The sequence below is a fragment of the Vicugna pacos genome, chromosome 3 (genome assembly GCF_048564905.1).
Source record: "Vicugna pacos chromosome 3, VicPac4, whole genome shotgun sequence".
In the NCBI taxonomy this organism is placed as follows: domain Eukaryota; kingdom Metazoa; phylum Chordata; class Mammalia; order Artiodactyla; family Camelidae; genus Vicugna; species Vicugna pacos.
The window spans coordinates 110360311-110378179 of record NC_132989.1 but is presented as its reverse complement, the minus strand read 5'-3'; the positions used below and the strand labels follow the sequence as shown (position 1 = coordinate 110378179).

Below are 17869 nucleotides of genomic sequence, written 5' to 3'. Positions count from 1 at the left end.
TACAGATGTCCCCCGTTCTTCTTTTAAAAGGACAAACGTGGAAACGATGAGGGATGCCAGCAGCTCGGCGTGATCCTGGAATACATGTTCTCGGTGAACATTTTATCTGGCAGATTTGGGACCTTTTCCATGATCTGATCTGTCAGCGAGCTGAAGAGCTACTCGTTGTGGCTTTTTTTATTTAATAAAACTTTAAAAAATGAGCATGAGAGTCCCAGTGATGTTACCATGACATAGGTAGAACCCAGCACGGCATCAATGTGAGGAGGAGCTGTTCCTTTGACGGTGCAAGGAAGTCGGGGCTAAAATAAACTTCCAAAGGAAAATGTCACCATCGCCGTAGTTTGTTTGTTTGTTTGTTTTAAGATTGTTCCTAAGTTGCTTTCTAGAGAAACCCTGGTGATCAGTTACTGAAAAAAGGCACCCAGTTAAATAGCCAAAGAGCAGCACAGAGGGAGGGTGCAGAGTCCCTCCGTGCCCACCCGGTGAGCCCTGCTCTGGGCCGTCATGCAGCGGCCCACGCCGACGCGCACCGTCCTGCCACCAGATTTCACTTCAGTTCCCCTCTGCCTTTTTGTTCCTCTTTCCCTCTACAGAGTGAAAGTAGCAGCAGTAGCAACATCTCCACCATGTTGGTGACACACGATTACACGGCAGTGAAGGAGGATGAGATAAACGTCTACCAAGGAGAGGTCGTTCAAATTCTGGCCAGCAATCAACAGAACATGTTTCTGGTGTTCCGAGCCGCCACTGACCAGTGCCCCGCAGCCGAGGGCTGGATTCCGGGCTTCGTCCTGGGGCACACCAGTGCAGTCATCATGGAGAACCCCGACGGGGCTCTCAAGTGAGTGCCCGGCAGGGCAGCTGGGGTTGGGGGAGCCTGGGAGGGGGCGCCCATGGAGAGAAAGCTGCGCTGTGGTCAGTTGATTGAGTTCATTCCTAAGTACTATGTGGAACCCCGAAGTGAAGATGGGCTGGCCTTCCCTCTCAGACTCGTTTGATGAGTTCTTTTAATAACCTGTGTTTGCACACACGTGGCTTTTTTAAACCGCTAGGTAGAACACAGCGATATTTTAATTCCCAGAGGTCCTGAGAGGGGAAGCTTTTTAAGACCCCCTAACTCGTTACTGGGTATGCTGAGGGTGCGTGGGTGAAGAGCATCATTCTGTAAGCTGCAGCTAAAGGTCTGTTATGCCATTACCATTACGCCCTATATATACTGGAAGATTATTTCAGTTAAGAAACTTGAAACCAATTTTGCTGCATTAAGCATTATTTTAAAGGAAGCTGAATTCAGCTGCTAGTTTCAGACTCTGCCCTTCCCTGAGTCTCTCTGGCTATGGGAGAGGACAGCCAGGTGGCTTCTGGGAGTGGAAGCATTGCAAACCTATGATTTTTAAGTCTTCAAAGGCTTCAGCCCAAAAAATCAGACTCAAAGGCATTAATAGTGGCCACATTCCTCTCCAGGCATGGCAGTTCCCCTACCTGGGTTTGCAGCCCAGACTGGCCAGCATCCCAGCACCACCCTGTACCTCTGGGCTCGGCGTTCACACCCGGGCTTGAGTCCAGGCTTGAATTCAGGCTGCAAAGAGCCTACGGTCCTACAGTCCCTTGTCCTGTTTCTCCTTGATATATGGAAATATTTTATTCTGGTACATTGTTCAAGAGTCCCGTTTTTTGTTTCGCTTTCTCAAAAATATTCTTAGGTCCTGTATTAGGGTTCTGCAGAGAAACAGAACCAATAGAGTGTAGGGGTGTATGTATATTATAAGGTATTAGCTCATACAATTGTGGAGACTGGCGAGTCCAGATCTGCACTGTGGGCCAGCAGGCTGGGGGCCTGGAAGAGCCAGTGGTACAGATGAAGCCTAAAGGCATTCTGCCAGAGAATTCCCTCTTGCTCAGGGAGGCCAGTCTTTTTGTGTTCTAGTCAGGCCTTCAACTGATTGGATGAAGCCCACCACACTTTGGAGGGCAGTCTGCTTTACTCTACCAGTTAAAATGTCAGTTTCATCCAGGAACACCCAAAATGATGTGTGACCAAATATCTGAGCGCTGTCAAGTTGATACATAAAACTAACCATCCCAGGTACCTTTGTATTTTAATCCTTAAAACTTAATTTAAGAAACTGTTGGTTTTATATCTCTGGTTATCGAGAACCGCAGGAAAGTTTTCCTTAGCAGAGATGACTGTTACTAAAGGAATCTCAGTCCCCTGATAGCCGCCTAAGTTGGACAGTCAGCTCTTCTCTAATGCTTTCAGGAAATCATTTGCTAAACACTGGGGAGGCATAATACTAACAATGTGTTATCCTGCCCCTAGGAAGTCAACATCTTGGCACACAGCACTCCGTTTAAGGAAAAAATCTGAGAAAAAAGATAAAGACGGCAAACGGGAAGGCAAGTTGGAGAACGGTTATCGGAAGTCCCGGGAAGGGCTCAGCAACAAGGTATCTGTGAAGGTGAGCACAGCGCCTCCAGGAACCTATGTCGTTCCTCGGGGAGCAGGAGGCGCCTGGACCGGGTCCTGGCAGCGCCCCGTCTCCCTCTGCCCTGCGAGTAGACCCGAGGGCCTTTCTAGGGGGATAGTGTGGCCCAGGTATGCACAGGTATTCCGAGGAACCAGGTATACAAGTGTACACCTCACTGGGCGCATGCGTGGCTGACAAGGACCGCCGCTAGGTCCCCAGAGGAAGCAGAGACTAGATCCCCAGAGGCAGGCAGAGCATGGGACTCAGACCACAGGGAAGGTGACGAGGTGCTGAGACACAGGGTCACCGGCTGCAGCAAGTTCCCTCGGCAGGAGCTTCAGCCAGCTTTACTCCTGTAACCAGAGTGCCTTAAACCTGTTCGGGTCCTATTTGGAGAAAAAATATTTCCTAAAGGGAATCCAAGGACCTTGGGTCAGGACACTGGCCATTCTGCCAGAAGGAGGGGATCCAGGGATCCGCAGGACTCAGCTCGGCTCGTAGGATGAGAATAAAGGACATCTCCGAGTTTAAGCAGCATTTTCGTGTTTATGGGTAGGAAAGAAAAAACTCCTCCATTTGTGTGACACGAAGCTTTCGGGTGCATTCAAAGGCAGTGAGATACCAGGCAGGCCAAGCTGTCTTTCCTCTCGTCTTTCCACCATAGTTGCAGCCCTGGAGTAAAACTAATGTATCTCAAGATAGCTTATGACTCTGGTTAATAGCTGTGTGCTCCTTCCATTTCAGCTTCTCAATCCCAACTACATATATGACGGTGAGTTCTGCTCTTTTGCTGCTAGTCCTTTAGGGGGCAGGTCTGTGGGGTTTCGGGACACTCGGGTGTAGCCTGTGGACACGGGTTTTCTGTGGAGCTCTGGGCTTGGACGGCATCTTAGGCCACACACATCTGTTGGGGAAGCACTGGTGGGCATGGGAGGGGAGCTGGGTGACCGGCGTGATGGACTCCTTTCTGGTGCAGTTCCCCCAGAATTCGTCATTCCCTTGAGTGAGGTCACGTGTGAGACAGGGGAGACCGTTGTTCTTAGATGTCGGGTCTGTGGCCGCCCCAAGGCCTCGATCACCTGGAAGGGCCCTGAACACAGCACCCTGAACAACGATGACCACTACAGCATCTCCTACAGGTGAGGGGGCCCTTCAGGACAGTGAACGCGACCTCATTTCACTGGGACTGACAGTCGACTCCCTTGGTCACCTTTGGCCCTGGGATGCCCCCTCGTGAGGGAATGTGTCACACCTGGGTGGGCAGCTGGGATTGAAATCCTACTTGAAACTGCCCGTCAGCACCTGAGCTCCTGGTTTCCTGTGTCCCTGAGGCGGGGGGGAGGCTGGCGGCGGGGAGAGCTGAGCCACCCTGAACCTGTGTGCCCTCCTGTGCGGCAGTGACTTGGGAGAGGCCGCTCTGAAGATCGTCGGTGTGACCACCGAGGACGACGGCATCTACACGTGCATCGCTGTGAACGACATGGGGTCAGCCTCGTCTTCGGCGAGTCTGAGGGTTCTAGGTAAGACGCCCCCCATCCCCGCCGCACGCACACACTTGACGTGACCAAAAGTACGTGACACATCACTTGTGGGCTGCAAGGGGCAGACCAGCCTCTGGGGTGCCCAGGCGGGTGACCCCTGGGCAGGCAAGGAGCTTGGCAAAGGCCTCTACCCACGGCCGCTGAGCCCAGGAGCCTCTGGTGCCGGCTGCCAGGAGCAGCAAGGGGCATCCTGTGCTCTTAATGCTCAAAACGCGTTCTCATCTGCAGCTTTTCCTTTGTCTGATTATTTACTTGCCACTTTGGCTCTAAGAGGAACTATTCTAAGTCAGTCTCATGTAGAAGAGAACCAAAAGGAAGGAAAGGAGGGAGTGTGGGTAAGGCCCGTGCAGGCTCTGTGCCCGTGCTAGACCCTGACAGCCCTGCAGTCCTCCCATCCCTCCCATGAGCGCGAGGTGACCTCAGTGGGACGAAAGCCCTCGCTCCCCCCATGCCCAGCAAAGCCTGTTCTCTCTCCTCAGCTGAACGCTGAGCTTCTGGAGGCAGAGCCGTATCTTAGGCCATTTAGAATTTCCTATGGTTGCACTTGACGTGTGCAGATGCTCTGAACCACAAATCCGGGCTGATTTTCAGCTTTGATTTTGCAGAAGGCCCTCTGTGCCATCAGGGATGCTGGTGGGCCCGCCAGCTGCACTGGGTATAGGAAGCTGCTTCCAAGAGTGAAAATTAAAGAACTAAATTAAATAAATGAAGTAAAATAATTTTTAAAAGCTAAGGAAAAGAAAGAAAAGAACTAAAGGTGAACTGAGTCCAGGGGCACCCTGTGTGTAGACAGTGAACACAACTGTCCTAGAACTTCTATCTTATGTATCCTACTCCAGTGTATTTTAACCTCGTTAAGTCAAAGGGTTCTGAGGTTTGGATCATGGTACAAGAAAGGAAGAAAACTTGAATTTGACCACAGATAATCATCCATGTTCTAATTTTAAAAGATGTCACAAAAATTATATAGTTGATTTTTTAAAAATAAATCAGTAGTGAAAGCAAGGAAGTTTAGGGAGACAAGACTCTTCCTAGGAATATGCTGTCTTGTAGAAGTCCGAGGGTGTGTTTATTTCTGTCGCACAAATCCATCTGTTTCTCATACTGAGTCCCAGCACATGGCATGGATTTTACCCTTCGTTCCGTGAACCACAGTTCAGATGCTCAGCGACCCCGAGCGGCTGCCGCGTTGGTCAGCACAGGGCTCTAGTCCCCTCCCCCGAGAGGGGCCCAAGAGCCAGGCTCAGGGAGGTGCCGCTCTTCTTACAGGTCCAGGGAGTGATGGCATCACGGTGACCTGGAAAGACAACTTCGACTGCTTCTACAGCGAAGTGGCTGAGCTTGGCAGGTAGGACGGAAACCCGGAGCCCCTCCTGAGGTCACAGAGTGAGAGACACGGGTCTGTGGAATACCCAGAGAAAGTTACAGGGTGTATTTTGCCGGCAGTTGCAAGTTAGGCGTTTGACCTCTGAAATGTAAATTGTAAACACCTTTCGATATTAAACGTTGAGGAATAAGGAAGACGTTTCCAGCCCAGGTTCCAAGAGAGAATCGACACTTACTGCCCTGTCCCGACCATTGATGGGGTGAACTGACGCCCGCTCTGCATCTAGGGCGGCGCCAGCTGCGCCCCAGCCTTGGGAGAACCCAGGGAAGGGGCGCTCAGACCCCTTCTTATGGGACGTCGTTCTCCTCTGAAACCCAGCTGGGAGAGGCTGAATGTGTCCTGCAGGTTTTGGCTGCACCTGGCGATTTAGAATGTACCCTAAGAGGGGGCTTCAACAGAGTAGGGCTGTCTCTCTCCAGACAGCAGCCAGGGCGCGGGCGGCAGCTCTGCGGTGCCCTCGGTCACCCAGGGTCTGCCACAGCTCCATGTCCACCCCGCGTGGCCCTCATCCACCCTGCAGCGTTTCCTGTGTGGCAGGGGCGTCAGAAGCATGACACCCAAGCTTGTCCCTTTTGAAAAGCTTTCCAAGAAACCCCCCAGCAGCAGCCTCGCAGGTTCTGGTGGCCGTTCCTGGGCTCCTGGCTGCCGAGGTCCGTGCACACACCTGCTGCATCAGCCCCACCTGTCTGCCAGCCGTCTGGCCACACAAGGCTCACCTTGCAGTCAGAGCCACAGGGATGTATCACTTCGTGCGCCACGTGACTGGCCCGGCCAGCATTCTTTTCAATTCTGTTGGTCCCTCCTGGACTCGGTCAGCAGGCACTCCCACCCGCACCCACACGTCTGGCCTCGCCTGGGTCCTGGGCCTCTCTCCACATAGACTTTCACCCCGGGCTTCCTCGTGTGATGGCTGGAGCATCGCAGGAGAGCAGAAGCTGTGAGGCCTCTCAGGGCCCCGCTTCAGAAATGAACAATCGCGCCTTCTCCGTATTCCGTGGGCAGACCGGGCCAGCCAGCCCCAACTCCAGGCAAGAGGAAGAGACTTGGCCTGTCTGAGGCAGGGGGGCAAAGTGGAGTGCCCATCCTCGGCCCAGCACAGTCTGGCCCTGGCCACAGATTTATGTCTTTCCTCACGTTCCCCAGCCCCCAGATCTCATCCTGTGGTGGCAGCGGGCTCAGACCCGAGGTCCTGGATCCGGTCCAGGCACAGCTGAGGCTTCCTGGGGGTGGTTCATTGGGTGCAGCTCCTGAGATCACACACTAGAGATGAGTTACCAGCCCTACACACATACCCTACAACGGCAGGACAGAGCAGGGATGGCAAGAGATACTCCTGTCCAAAGTTGGGGAGGGTGTGGGGTGACCAGAGAGTCATCCATTCCAAGCTGCTTCACGTGGTGAGGAAGGTTTTCCACGAGAGCAAAGTGGAAGCTGCCCGGTAAGTCTCATGGCGTCCCTCCTGCCACGTTCAGAGGTCAGAGGGAGTCACGTGGCCTGCCCTTACACGGGGGAGTCTGCTTCCAGGAGGGGGAGAGGCGGAGTCGCAGGCTGGCTCCCTCGAGGCCATCGTGGGCCACAGAGCCTGCTCTGCACGTGGCCGGGAGAGTAGGCTCACCCGCCAGAGGAGGCCACCCCACATCTGGTCCATTCAGGGTAACAGTGTCTTTTCCCGGTGGCACAGGCAGAGTCCTCTGAAAGCTGTCTTCTCCACCTGCTTTCCAGGGGCAGGTTCTCTGTCGTCAAGAAATGCGATCAGAAGGGAACCAAGCGATCAGTGGCCACGAAGTTTGTGAACAAGAAGTTGATGAAACGTGACCAGGTCACCCGCGAGCTCGGGATCCTGCAGAGCCTGCAGCACCCGCTGCTCGTCAGCCTCCTCGACACCTTCGAGACCCCCACCAGCTACGTCCTGGTTTTAGAAATGTGCGTGCCTGCCCGCTGCCCCTCCTCTCCCTGCCCCAGCCTCAGCCTCAGGTGGCCCTGTTGGTTACTCTCGAAGGAGACAAAGTGGGACTTAGGATTCATAGGACTTCTGAGACACGTGCCCACTCTGAGACCACGGCCGTAGGGCTTCCCGGTGATGGTGCCAGGAAGCAAGGCCTCTGTACAAGCTGCCCACACAGAGGCACAGGCCAAGCAACAGGACACCCGCCACCCAGGCTCCCTAGGGGTCTCAGCCTCCCTGGAGACTCCACCTAGTTCCCAGAGTCCCCTGGGGCTGGGCCACCCTGGCTGAGACCTGCCTGGGGCCCATCCTGGCCCTCAGAGCTCCTGGCCCCCAAAGGGTGGTGACAATGGGGAGATGAGGTGCACCTCACCTAAAGAACGCTCTCCTGGGGTGGCTCTGACCAGAGCAGCCCCGCTGGTCCCCGAGGTCCTCACTGGGCCCTGTGTGCTACCTCAGTAAACGCTCTGTCGTTTAAAGATAAAGAGTATGACGCGTATGACCCAGAGCAGTTTTGCCCCCCAGGGGACGCTTGGCAAACATCTGCAGGCTTTTTGGTTATCACAGCTAGACGTTCCTCAGGGCACAGGCTGGCCTCGCAACAGAGAGTCACTGGCCCAGAGAATCAGTCATGCTGAGGTTGGGAGGCCCTGCCCTTAGACCATCCCGGTCTCTGGACCATCTTGGCATTTAGCTTTGTTTAAATTCCTTTTCCTCCCTTTCAGGGTAGTCATTGCATACATTTATTTACTTGGGTTTACAATGTCATTTCCATTGGCTCAAGTGAAACCTCTAGCGCCGTTTCGTAGTTCTTGACACGTTGTTGTAGGGAGAGGAGGCCGAGCAGGAGGACCGGCCGCTCGGGGCACATTCATGGTGACCACAGCTCCCCGATTGCAGGGCCTCCCTCAAGACAGACTTTCTGTCTGTCATATTCTTAAAGAATTTGTAAGCGCCTCTACCCCACAGCCTTCGTGGGCCTGTTCCGGCCTCTCTCTGGCCTAGCGAACCCGTGAGAGGGCGGCGGGGCAGATGGGTCCTGCCCAGCGCCACCAGTTGTGAGGTCAGGGGACCTGGGCTCGTTCTCAGCCTCGCTCCTGTGGAATCCCAACCACTTTGGAAGGTTGCTGTGGGGCTGAGATGATGTCCAGGCAGAGACCTGGGAAGGGGCTTTCTGGCTCTGGAAGCTTGATGACTGACAGCTACTGCTTATCTTACTCTGGGAATTTTAACACAGTCCTAGCGTGCTGGGCAGACTTCTACAAGACTTCGGTCTGCTTTAAATTTTCAATGCATTTAGCTATTATTTCTTTGCACTGGAAAACTAGATGATTTGGTCTTATCATACTGTAAATAGGATTTCTTTTCACAACAAATTACTCACAACCTAATTCCCATTGACAGCTCGCCATTACCATACAAGTTGCCAATATTCCTACAGATTTCTGTTTTGCAAAGAGGACAGCTTAGACCAATGTTCAGAGAGGCCAGGGCCAGAGCACCCCATTGCAATTCCAGTCTTCACCTCCGAGCTAGGTGTCTTGGGGAAGTTATATACCCTCTCTGTGCCTCAGTTTCCTCATCTGTAAAATGGGGACAACTCTCTTCTCCCAGACTTGTCATGAGGATTAAGTGAGTGGATAGAAAGCATTTAGTCCCTGGCTCACAGCACTATTATGTAAGTATTTTTTAAATGTCGAAAGTAATGTCACAGTAGGAAGACTTTGAGTCCAATGTCTTGGACTTGGATCGCCTGCCTCTTTATTTACATTCCCTCTTTCAGACCACATGGCCCATTTTCCAGATGATGAGACTAAGGCTGGGGGAGATGGGCTCGCGTTATTCCCTCCTGCAGCAGGTACCTGCCGACCACCTGCTGTGTGCAAGGCACTGCCAAGCAGCATGCCCAAGTGGTTTGCACGTCCACAGGGCAGGGTTTGAGTCTCTGCCTCCCAGTTCCCTCCAAGGGTTCAGATGCCTTGTTCCTCACTTGCCTCCACGATGAGGTTAAAAAGAAATCGCCCTCCTGGCCCTGTCGTGCCTTCAGGTGGAGGTGTGAGCCTAAAGTGCCAACGGAACATTGACAGTGGGGCCCAGCTGTGATGTGTGTGTCGCAGGCAGGGCTCTGAGTGACTGACCAAAATCTAAGCAGATCTTGTACGTTCCTCCCTCTGCAGGGCTGACCAGGGACGGCTCCTGGACTGTGTGGTGCGGTGGGGGAACCTCACAGAAGGGAAGATCAGGGCGTATCTGGGCGAGGTTCTGGAAGCCGTCCGATACCTTCACAACTGCAGGATAGCACACCTGGACCTAAAGGTTAGTGGAGTCGCAGGGACGGGAGGGCCACACGTCTGAACCCAGTGAGGCCACGCGGTACCTGAGGCCCACTCTCAGTCTGTCTTCTGAATCCAGGCCAGGAGCCCCCAGGGACTGGGGACAGACACGAGGGGTGGGCCATGGGGGCACTGATTTCTGATCTCTGTTTTTAAGAGTTTGCTCTCAGTGACATATAAATAAGCAATAAAGTACCAGATAAACATTTGAGGTCCTCAGACATTTCTTGCAACTTCAGAAAGTTCCTGTGAATCTTGCTGGGTTGGTGTGCGGCTGGAGCAGCGTGACTGAGACAGGAAGGGGCACGTTGCTGCTGCTGGTGCTGGTAGGGAGAGAGCACTGGCTTCATCCACCTGCTCGGTTAACACAGCAGCCGCGTGCTCCAGGGAGGGGCCGGCCCGGCTGAGTCAGGCAGCCTCTCCTCGGTGTTGGCGCTTTGTCCTCCTCCCGTGGGCTTCATCCTGTTTTGCACGTAAATGGCTGGCCCCCGTCGACCTCATACATTCCTGGGGAGCATCCCGCTTCAGCCTAAGATTGGGGCTGACGGAAATGACAGTTGTCTTATCCTGTCTCCTAGCCCGAAAACATCCTGGTGGATCAGAGTCTAGCCAAGCCAACCATCAAGCTGGCTGACTTTGGAGATGCTGTCCAACTCAACACGACCTACCACATCCACCAGTTACTGGGGAACCCCGAGTTTGCCGCCCCCGAAATCATCCTCGGGAACCCGGTCTCCCTGACCTCGGACACGTGGAGCGTTGGAGTGCTGGCCTACGTGCTTCTGAGTGGCGTGTCCCCCTTCCTGGACGACAGCGTGGAAGAGACCTGCCTGAACATTTGCCGGCTTGACTTTAGTTTCCCAGATGACTACTTCCAAGGAGTGAGCCAGAGGGCCAAGGACTTCGTGTGCTTCCTCCTCCACGAGGACCCCGCCAAGCGTCCCTCGGCTGCGCTGGCCCTCCAGGAGCAGTGGCTGCAGGCGGGCCATGGCCACGGCCACAGCAAAGGCGCAAGCGTCCTGGACACGTCCAGACTGACCTCCTTCATTGAGCGGCGCAAACACCAGAACGATGTTCGACCTATCCGAAGCATTAAAAACTTCTTACAGAGCAGGCTCTTGCCTAGAGTTTGACCTATCCTGAAGTTCTTTCTCATTCTCTTTCACCTGCCAATCAGCTGTTAATTTGAATTGCAACGAGAACCACAAACCAACAGACCTGATCAGCTGCCGTCCGTGCATCGTGTGAAACTGTGAGCTGTGCTCGGGACTCGGGCTGCAAGCTGTGCTGGGGTGGAGGCCCTTCTCGCACATTCTGCGAGATTGGAGACAGCATTGCTGTGTCACAGTCTTTTATTCAGGTTTCTGCAAAAAAAAAAAAAAAAAAAAAAGATAAAAAAGAAACTTTTTTAAATGAACAGGAATCGAGTTTTGCAAATTTAACATTTTCCAAGATTTATTCAAGGAAGCGAAATGCCTATGTTCAACCACTGGTGTTAACAAACAAAACAGAGATACTGGACCCCTCTGGGGAAGGACACCCCCCACCCCCAGCGGCGGCCATCCCCGCGGCCTCGTCTGGAGCTCAGGGTCCACCTGGCTCTGAGCTTTTCCAGCTGCCTGGTCTGTGTGCCTCTCGCCGGGACGCCAGACTAGGCTTCTGAAATGTGCATTCAACCTCAAACTTTTGCATAAAAATAGAATGAATCGTTTTGCTCTGATGAAATGTAGGCCTTACTTGTATATAAGACTGGTCCTGCCTTCGGTCTGTCCCCTCCCCACCTGCCTTCCCTCCCGCTCCCTGCCCACCGGCTGGGGCTTCCTCTGGGGGTCAGTGGGGTCTGCCCATCCACCACCGAGGATATCAGGGTGGGTCCTGCTCCACTGCCCCCTGCCCCCACGGCCCACCCCCAAGCCGTCAGTCAGATTGTTGAGCAGTATACAGTCAGATGAAAATACTGTAAATGCACTCATTGGGGTTTTTTTGGTTTTATTTCATATCATGTGCAATGTTGTGGCTTTAACATTTTATGCAACTATTTATGAAGACCTCTGTTGTACCTGTAATAAATATATAGAAAAAGCACATACTTCGTACGGTGAGCTTTATGGTTTTGTGCGTGTGTCGGGGGTGGGGTGGGGTGGGGGGTCGTAGCCCTGTGCCATCGGTTCAAGGAGACTTAACTCTTCGTGGAATTTGTCAGTTTTGAGGACTGTAAAAAGTGATTTCATACTCTGAATATAAAACTGGATAATAGGGTAATGTTTTAAATTTTATTATGCTATTATTCAGAATGCCAAAGTATTATTTTTTTTCCCAAAATCAGTCTGGACATTTCCTACTTTTTAGACTTTTTGACATTCAACTTTCTGTACAAAAAAAAAAAAATTGGCTGGATTTTGAGCTTTTGGTAAGAAATAAATGCCAATTAAGCACTAGCCGCCTTGAGGCCGGCGTTGCCGTCTGTGGCAGAGCTCACGCTGGTGTGGGAGGCCTTCCACAAAAGACGCTGGGTTTCTGGGCACGCTTGAATTTTTCTGGATGTCTTTTTATCTTTGTTGTGTGAAATCCACTTTAACAAAAAAAAAAAAAAAAAAAACCAGCCCGCTTTCCCAAGCCAGCCAGACACCTGGGTCTTCAGCCATCAACTGGCTTAGTTAAGCTTTGCAGCTTCCGATGTATTTTATTTATTCTTTCGTTGGGTTTTTGTTTGTTTCTTGTAAAATTGTACAGAAACTTTTTAAAAGAAATTGGATTCAGAACTGGATGTGTATTCGTAACCTCACAACTTTTATTTGTGTGTTGTTTCATTTATTATTTCAGTTCCATTTTTACGTTATTTTGCATGTATATTTCTTTGTACAGAGACCTTCCGTGTTTACACAGTATGATGTGATGTAAATATTTTATTTTACCATCAGTTATTTTAAAAAATTAAACATATTTGCCTGATTTTCGTCTTAGGCCTTTTATTTAAATGGGTCACTATTGAATGGAAAAGAGATCGCTGTGGGAAGAGACTGACGGACAGAGGCCTCTGGTGGGTTGGGGCGGGGGGTGGGAAGAGAATATTCTGGATGGGGAATTCACTGTGTGTGGTCCGAAACAGGAGCCAGGCAAGGTCCTGCAGACTGGGTCACAGCCCCGACTCAGAAGACATGGTGTATAAACCAGAATGTCAGCTGACTGCACAGTGGGGCTGCACCTGTCCTGGCTAGAGTGACTAAGGGACCCCCTGTTCTTGATAAGCATAGATTCAGAGCCAAGGGGAAAGCTGTAGCATCCTGGCCACAGAGAAGCATGAATAACGTGGTCCAGATGGACTGAAGAAAGTAAAGCGCTTAGGTTCAATCACCTGCGTTGGGAACAAATCCAAGGACCCACACCTGGGAAGACCCCTCCCCGCCAACCGTGGTGGCTTCTGCCTGCTTCTGACAGCAGGTCCTCTCCCCTGGTGACCCCTGGCATCTCTCTTGTTTTGATTCCTTTTTGCTTTCTTTTTTTGAATTCACTACCCCTGGGATGGTGACTTTGCTCAGCACACCATAAAGGTTTTACTTTTCATCTGTTTGCTGAAATCCCGAAGTTCAGTGTGAGAGGACGACATTTGGGCCAAGACCCTGGGTCCGGGCACAGGAAGCTCGTGCTCCCTGAGGTGAGTGCTTCCTCCTGGATCCCAGGGACATCAGTGCTCAATGGGCTCTGAAAAGATGGAAACGTGGGGTCGGTTCTAACTTGAGCAACGGGGGAGGCAAGGGTCTGCTGGTTTCAATTGGACACTTGCTGAATGATGTAAGGATGCTCGTGAGTTAACAAAGCATCTCGCAGGTGAAAAGTGGCCTGTCGTGATCACAACCCAGATTTCTCAAATAGCAAAATATTATTCTGCATGTTACTATTTATGTATTTTTTTTAAATCCAAGCATTCTCTTTAGCTCTAACGGAAAAAAGATCACCAGTATTTTAGCAACATAAATTATAAGCATCATCTTATAGCAAGTCATATCCAAAGGATATTAGACCATCTTAGATCACTGGAAAGAAAGGTCCTTTCAACTACACTTTCAGACAACTGTAGAGACAGAATTCGTGGGACTGATAGATTGCTCTGTGTGTACATGTGTGGTTTAACTTAAAAAAAAATAAGATACACAAACCATGATTATATAGCTCAATACATTTCTATAGGTATATTTGTGTCTGTGATTGCCATCCAAAGCAAAACAATCCAACATTTCCATCATCCCCGAGAAGGTCCCCCCTGCCCCTCCCTAGTTAGTCCCTCCCTGCCACCCACTGGCGGACGCCTGAATCTTTCCCAGCTTTTGGCTATTACAAATAAAGCTTCTCTGGACATTTGTGTACAGATTTTGGGGGGAACATTCATCTTCATGTCTCTGACATAAATGTCAGACAATTTCCTGATCATATGGTAAGTGCGTATTTCATTTTTTAATGGTTTGCTAAACTGTTTTTCAGACTCTACCATTTTACATTCACACCAACAATGTATGAAAAATCCAGATTCTTCAAATCTCCAGCATTTGATGGTGTCACTAACTTTTTTTTTTTTTTTGGCAGGGGGCATTCTGACAAGTGTATAGTGATGTGTTACGTGGTTTTGATTTGCATTTCCCTAGTGGCTAATGATGTTGAACACTTTCCCTGTGCTTAATTGCCATCTGCTTCTCCTCTTGAGTGAAAAGTCTCTTCAGATCCTTTGCCCATTTTCTACTGAAGTTTTGCACTTTTTACTGTTGAGATTTGAGAGTTCCTTATGTATTCTAGGTGCTAGTCCTTTGTCAGAGAAGTGGTTTACAGGTATTTCCCCGACTTTACAGTTTGTCTTTCTATCTTCCTAACAGGCGCTTTCATAGAGGAAAAAGGTTTTAATTTTGATGAATTCCTGTTGATCAGTTCTTTTCTGGACCAAGCTTCTTGTTGTTGAGTCTAAGAACTCTTTACCTGGATTGAAGCTTTTTCTCCTTAGTTTTTTCCTAAACGTTTTTAAGTTTTACATTATACATATAAATCCCTGATCCATTTTGAGTTAATTTTTGAAAAAGTTATAAAATATAGGTTGAGGGGTTTTTCGTTATTTTTAGTTTGCTTGTTTTCTTCTTTTTGTTTTGCAGATGGATGGCCAATTAATCCAGTATGACTTGTTGAAAAGGTACCCTTTTTTGATTTTGTCAGAAATCTGTTGGGCCTGTTTATGTGGGTCTATGTCTGGGTTCTCGTTTCTGTTCCGTTGCTCTAATTTTCTGCCCCTCGATTGATACCACGCAGTGTGGATTGCTGTTGGTGTACAATGAGTCTTGATATCAGATAGACTGTACTGCTCCCCCTGCCTTTATTCTCTTTTTCAAAATTAGTTTAGCTATTCTCCTTTGCCTTTCCAGATAAATTTGAGAATAGTCTTGTCTGTAGCTACAAAATATCTTGCTGTAAGTTTTATAGAAATTGCATTAAATCTGTGTATCAGTTTGGGAAGTCTTTACTATGTTGAGTCCTCCAATCCACGAATACAACATGGCTCGCCTTTTATTTAGATTTCCTTTGATTTCTTTCATCAGCATTTTGTTGTTTTAAAAGTTCTTGCACGTGTCTTGTTAGAATTATACCTAAGTATTTCTCTTTTAAGCAACTATAAATATTCTATTTTTAATTTTATTGTCCATGAATTCATTACTGCTATACAGAAATACAATTGATTTTTTAATTTTATCATTTGTTTTACATACTTGCTATACTCCCTAGTTCTAGGTGTTTTTATAGATTCCTTGGGATTCTCTACATGACTATGTCATCTGCAAATAAAGGACAGTTTTATTTCTTCTGCTCCAATTTGTATACTTTTTATTTCTTTTTCTTTTCTTATTGCACTAGTTACAACTTCCCATATTATGGTGAATACAAGTGGTGAGAGCAGACATCCTTGTCTTGTTCCTGGTCTTAAGTGGGAAAGCATTCCATCCTTCACCACTAAGTGCAGAGTAAGCCGTAGACTTTTACACTCTTTACCAAGCTGAGGATGTTCTCTGTTCCTGTTTTTCCGAGTTTTTACCGTGAATGGGGGTTGAATGTTGCCAAATGTGTTTTCTATGTCAATAGATCATGTAATTTTTCTTCTTTAGCCTGTTAGTATGATACATTATATGGATTGATGTTTGAATATCAAGCCAACCTTGCATCCTTGGAGTGAACCCCATGAGGTCGTGGTGTATAATTCTTTCTATGTTTCTGAATTGTATTTGGTAATATTTTGTTAAGGATTTTTATATCTATATTCATAAGGGATAGTGGTTGTAATTTCCTTTTCTGTGTATGTACTTTTGATTTTGGTATAGGTACTGATAGCTTCATAAAATGAATTAAGAAGTGTTATCTCCTCTTCTGTTTTCTAGAAGAGATTGTGTAAGATTGATGTTAATTCTTTAAATGTTTGGGAGACTTCTCTAGTGGAACCATGTAGCCTAGAGAATTTTTTATGTGAAATTTTTACATTATGAATTTGCTTTCCCGAATTGTTGCTGTTATTCAAATGACCTGCTTCATAGATAGTGAACTATGATAGGTTGTGCTTTTCAAATTGATCTATGTTCTGTCTAGTTATTCAATCAATTATTGTTAGAAGAACTATAATTATGGATTTTTCTGTTTCTTCTTTCACTTCTCTCAGTTTTTGCTACATATAATTTGCAGCTCTGTTCTTTGATGCACACACACTTGGGAGAACTATGTCTCCTTGGTGGGTTAACCCTTATATCACTGTGTGACATACCATTCTTCTCTCTAGCAGTTTTCTTTGCTCCAATATCTACTTTATCTGATACTAATGTAGTTACTCCTACTTTTTTAAAATTAATGTTAGCATCTTTTCCTATCCTTTACCTGTTACCATATCTGTATCATTATATATGAGTAGATTTCTTACAGACAACGTCTAGTTGGATCATGTTTTTTAATCCACTGTGCCCATCTCTGTCTGTTAATTGGTGTATTTGGATTATTTACATTTAATGTAATTATTGGTAGGGTTGAGGCTTAAGCCTGCACTTTTATTTTTTGGTTTATTGTTCTGCTTCCCACTTTTCCGTTTTCTTTTGCCTGCCTCTGCCTTCCTGTGGGTTGCTTGAGCACTTTTAGAATTTCATTTTGATTTATCCATCCTGATTTTGAATGTATCTCTCTGTATAGCTTTAGTGGTTGCTCTAGGAATTGCATTATACATACATAACTCATCACAGTCTACTGGTGTCATCACTTCACCGGTGTTTGTAAAATATAGAAAACTTACGTCTCTTTATGTCTCATTACCCTCTCTAGTTTATAGTTGTTTTAAATATTTCCTGTACAGACATTTAGAACCACATCACATGATGTTATAACTTAGTTTCAACTATCAAACATAATTTAAAAAACTAAAATGTATTCTACTTATATATATTTTTACTCTTTCCATTGTTCTTCCTTCTTTCCTAATATTCCAACATTTCTTTACCCTTTCCTTTCTATTCAGAGAACTAGCTTTAGCCATTCCATTAGGGTAGTTCTGCTGGCAACAAATTCTCTTGGTTTTCCTTCATCTGATAATGCCTGTTTCTACCCTTTCATTCCTGACATTTCCCCTAGATATAGAATTCTGGGTTGACAAGGTTTTTTTTTCTTTCTGCACTTGGAAAACGTGCAATGCTGCTTCATTCAGGACTTCATGATTTCTGATAAGAAATTTACTGTCATTTTTTCCTCTTATAATTAAGATATTTTTCTCCCACTTTCAAGATTTTTTGTTTGTTTTTAATTTTCAGAAGTTTGCCAATGATGTGTCTTAGTGTGAATTTCTTTGTATTTATTCTGAGATTCACTCAGATTCCTGAATCTGTAGGTTTTGTATCTTTTGCCAAATTTTCAGTCATTTTTTCCAAGTACTTGTAGAGCCCTGCCTTCTCTTTTTCTCCCTCAAAGACTCCAGAAATGTGAGTATTAGCCGTTTTTTGTTGGGTTTTTTTTTTTTTTTTTTGGCTCCACAGGTCTCTGAGGCACTGCTCTTCCCCCCGCCCCTCCCAAGCTACTGTCTCATCATTGTTCAGATTGGGTAGCTTCTGTTTTCCTATCAGCAGGTACACCGAGCATGTCCTCTCTCCACTCCAGTCTGCTGTCGAACCCATACAGTGAGTTTACTTCGGTTG

At 48.1% G+C, this 17869-nt stretch overlaps 1 protein-coding gene across 3 annotated transcripts in view; it reads left to right on the top strand.

The window, feature by feature from the left end:
* Positions 1 to 12629, top strand: part of TRIO (trio Rho guanine nucleotide exchange factor) — a 330020-nt gene extending 317391 nt beyond the window's left edge. For all 3 annotated transcript variants that reach the window (XM_072958843.1, XM_072958845.1, XM_072958844.1), the window contains exons 49-57: positions 597 to 844; positions 2324 to 2462; positions 3216 to 3243; positions 3448 to 3610; positions 3870 to 3991; positions 5282 to 5360; positions 7122 to 7322; positions 9522 to 9660; positions 10256 to 12629. In XM_072958843.1, coding sequence (XP_072814944.1) covers positions 597 to 844; positions 2324 to 2462; positions 3216 to 3243; positions 3448 to 3610; positions 3870 to 3991; positions 5282 to 5360; positions 7122 to 7322; positions 9522 to 9660; positions 10256 to 10810 — 1674 coding nt within the window. In that variant the 3' untranslated portion in view covers positions 10811 to 12629. The remainder of the gene's footprint in view (positions 1 to 596; positions 845 to 2323; positions 2463 to 3215; positions 3244 to 3447; positions 3611 to 3869; positions 3992 to 5281; positions 5361 to 7121; positions 7323 to 9521; positions 9661 to 10255) is intronic.
* The last annotated feature ends 5240 nt before the right edge of the window (positions 12630 to 17869 follow it).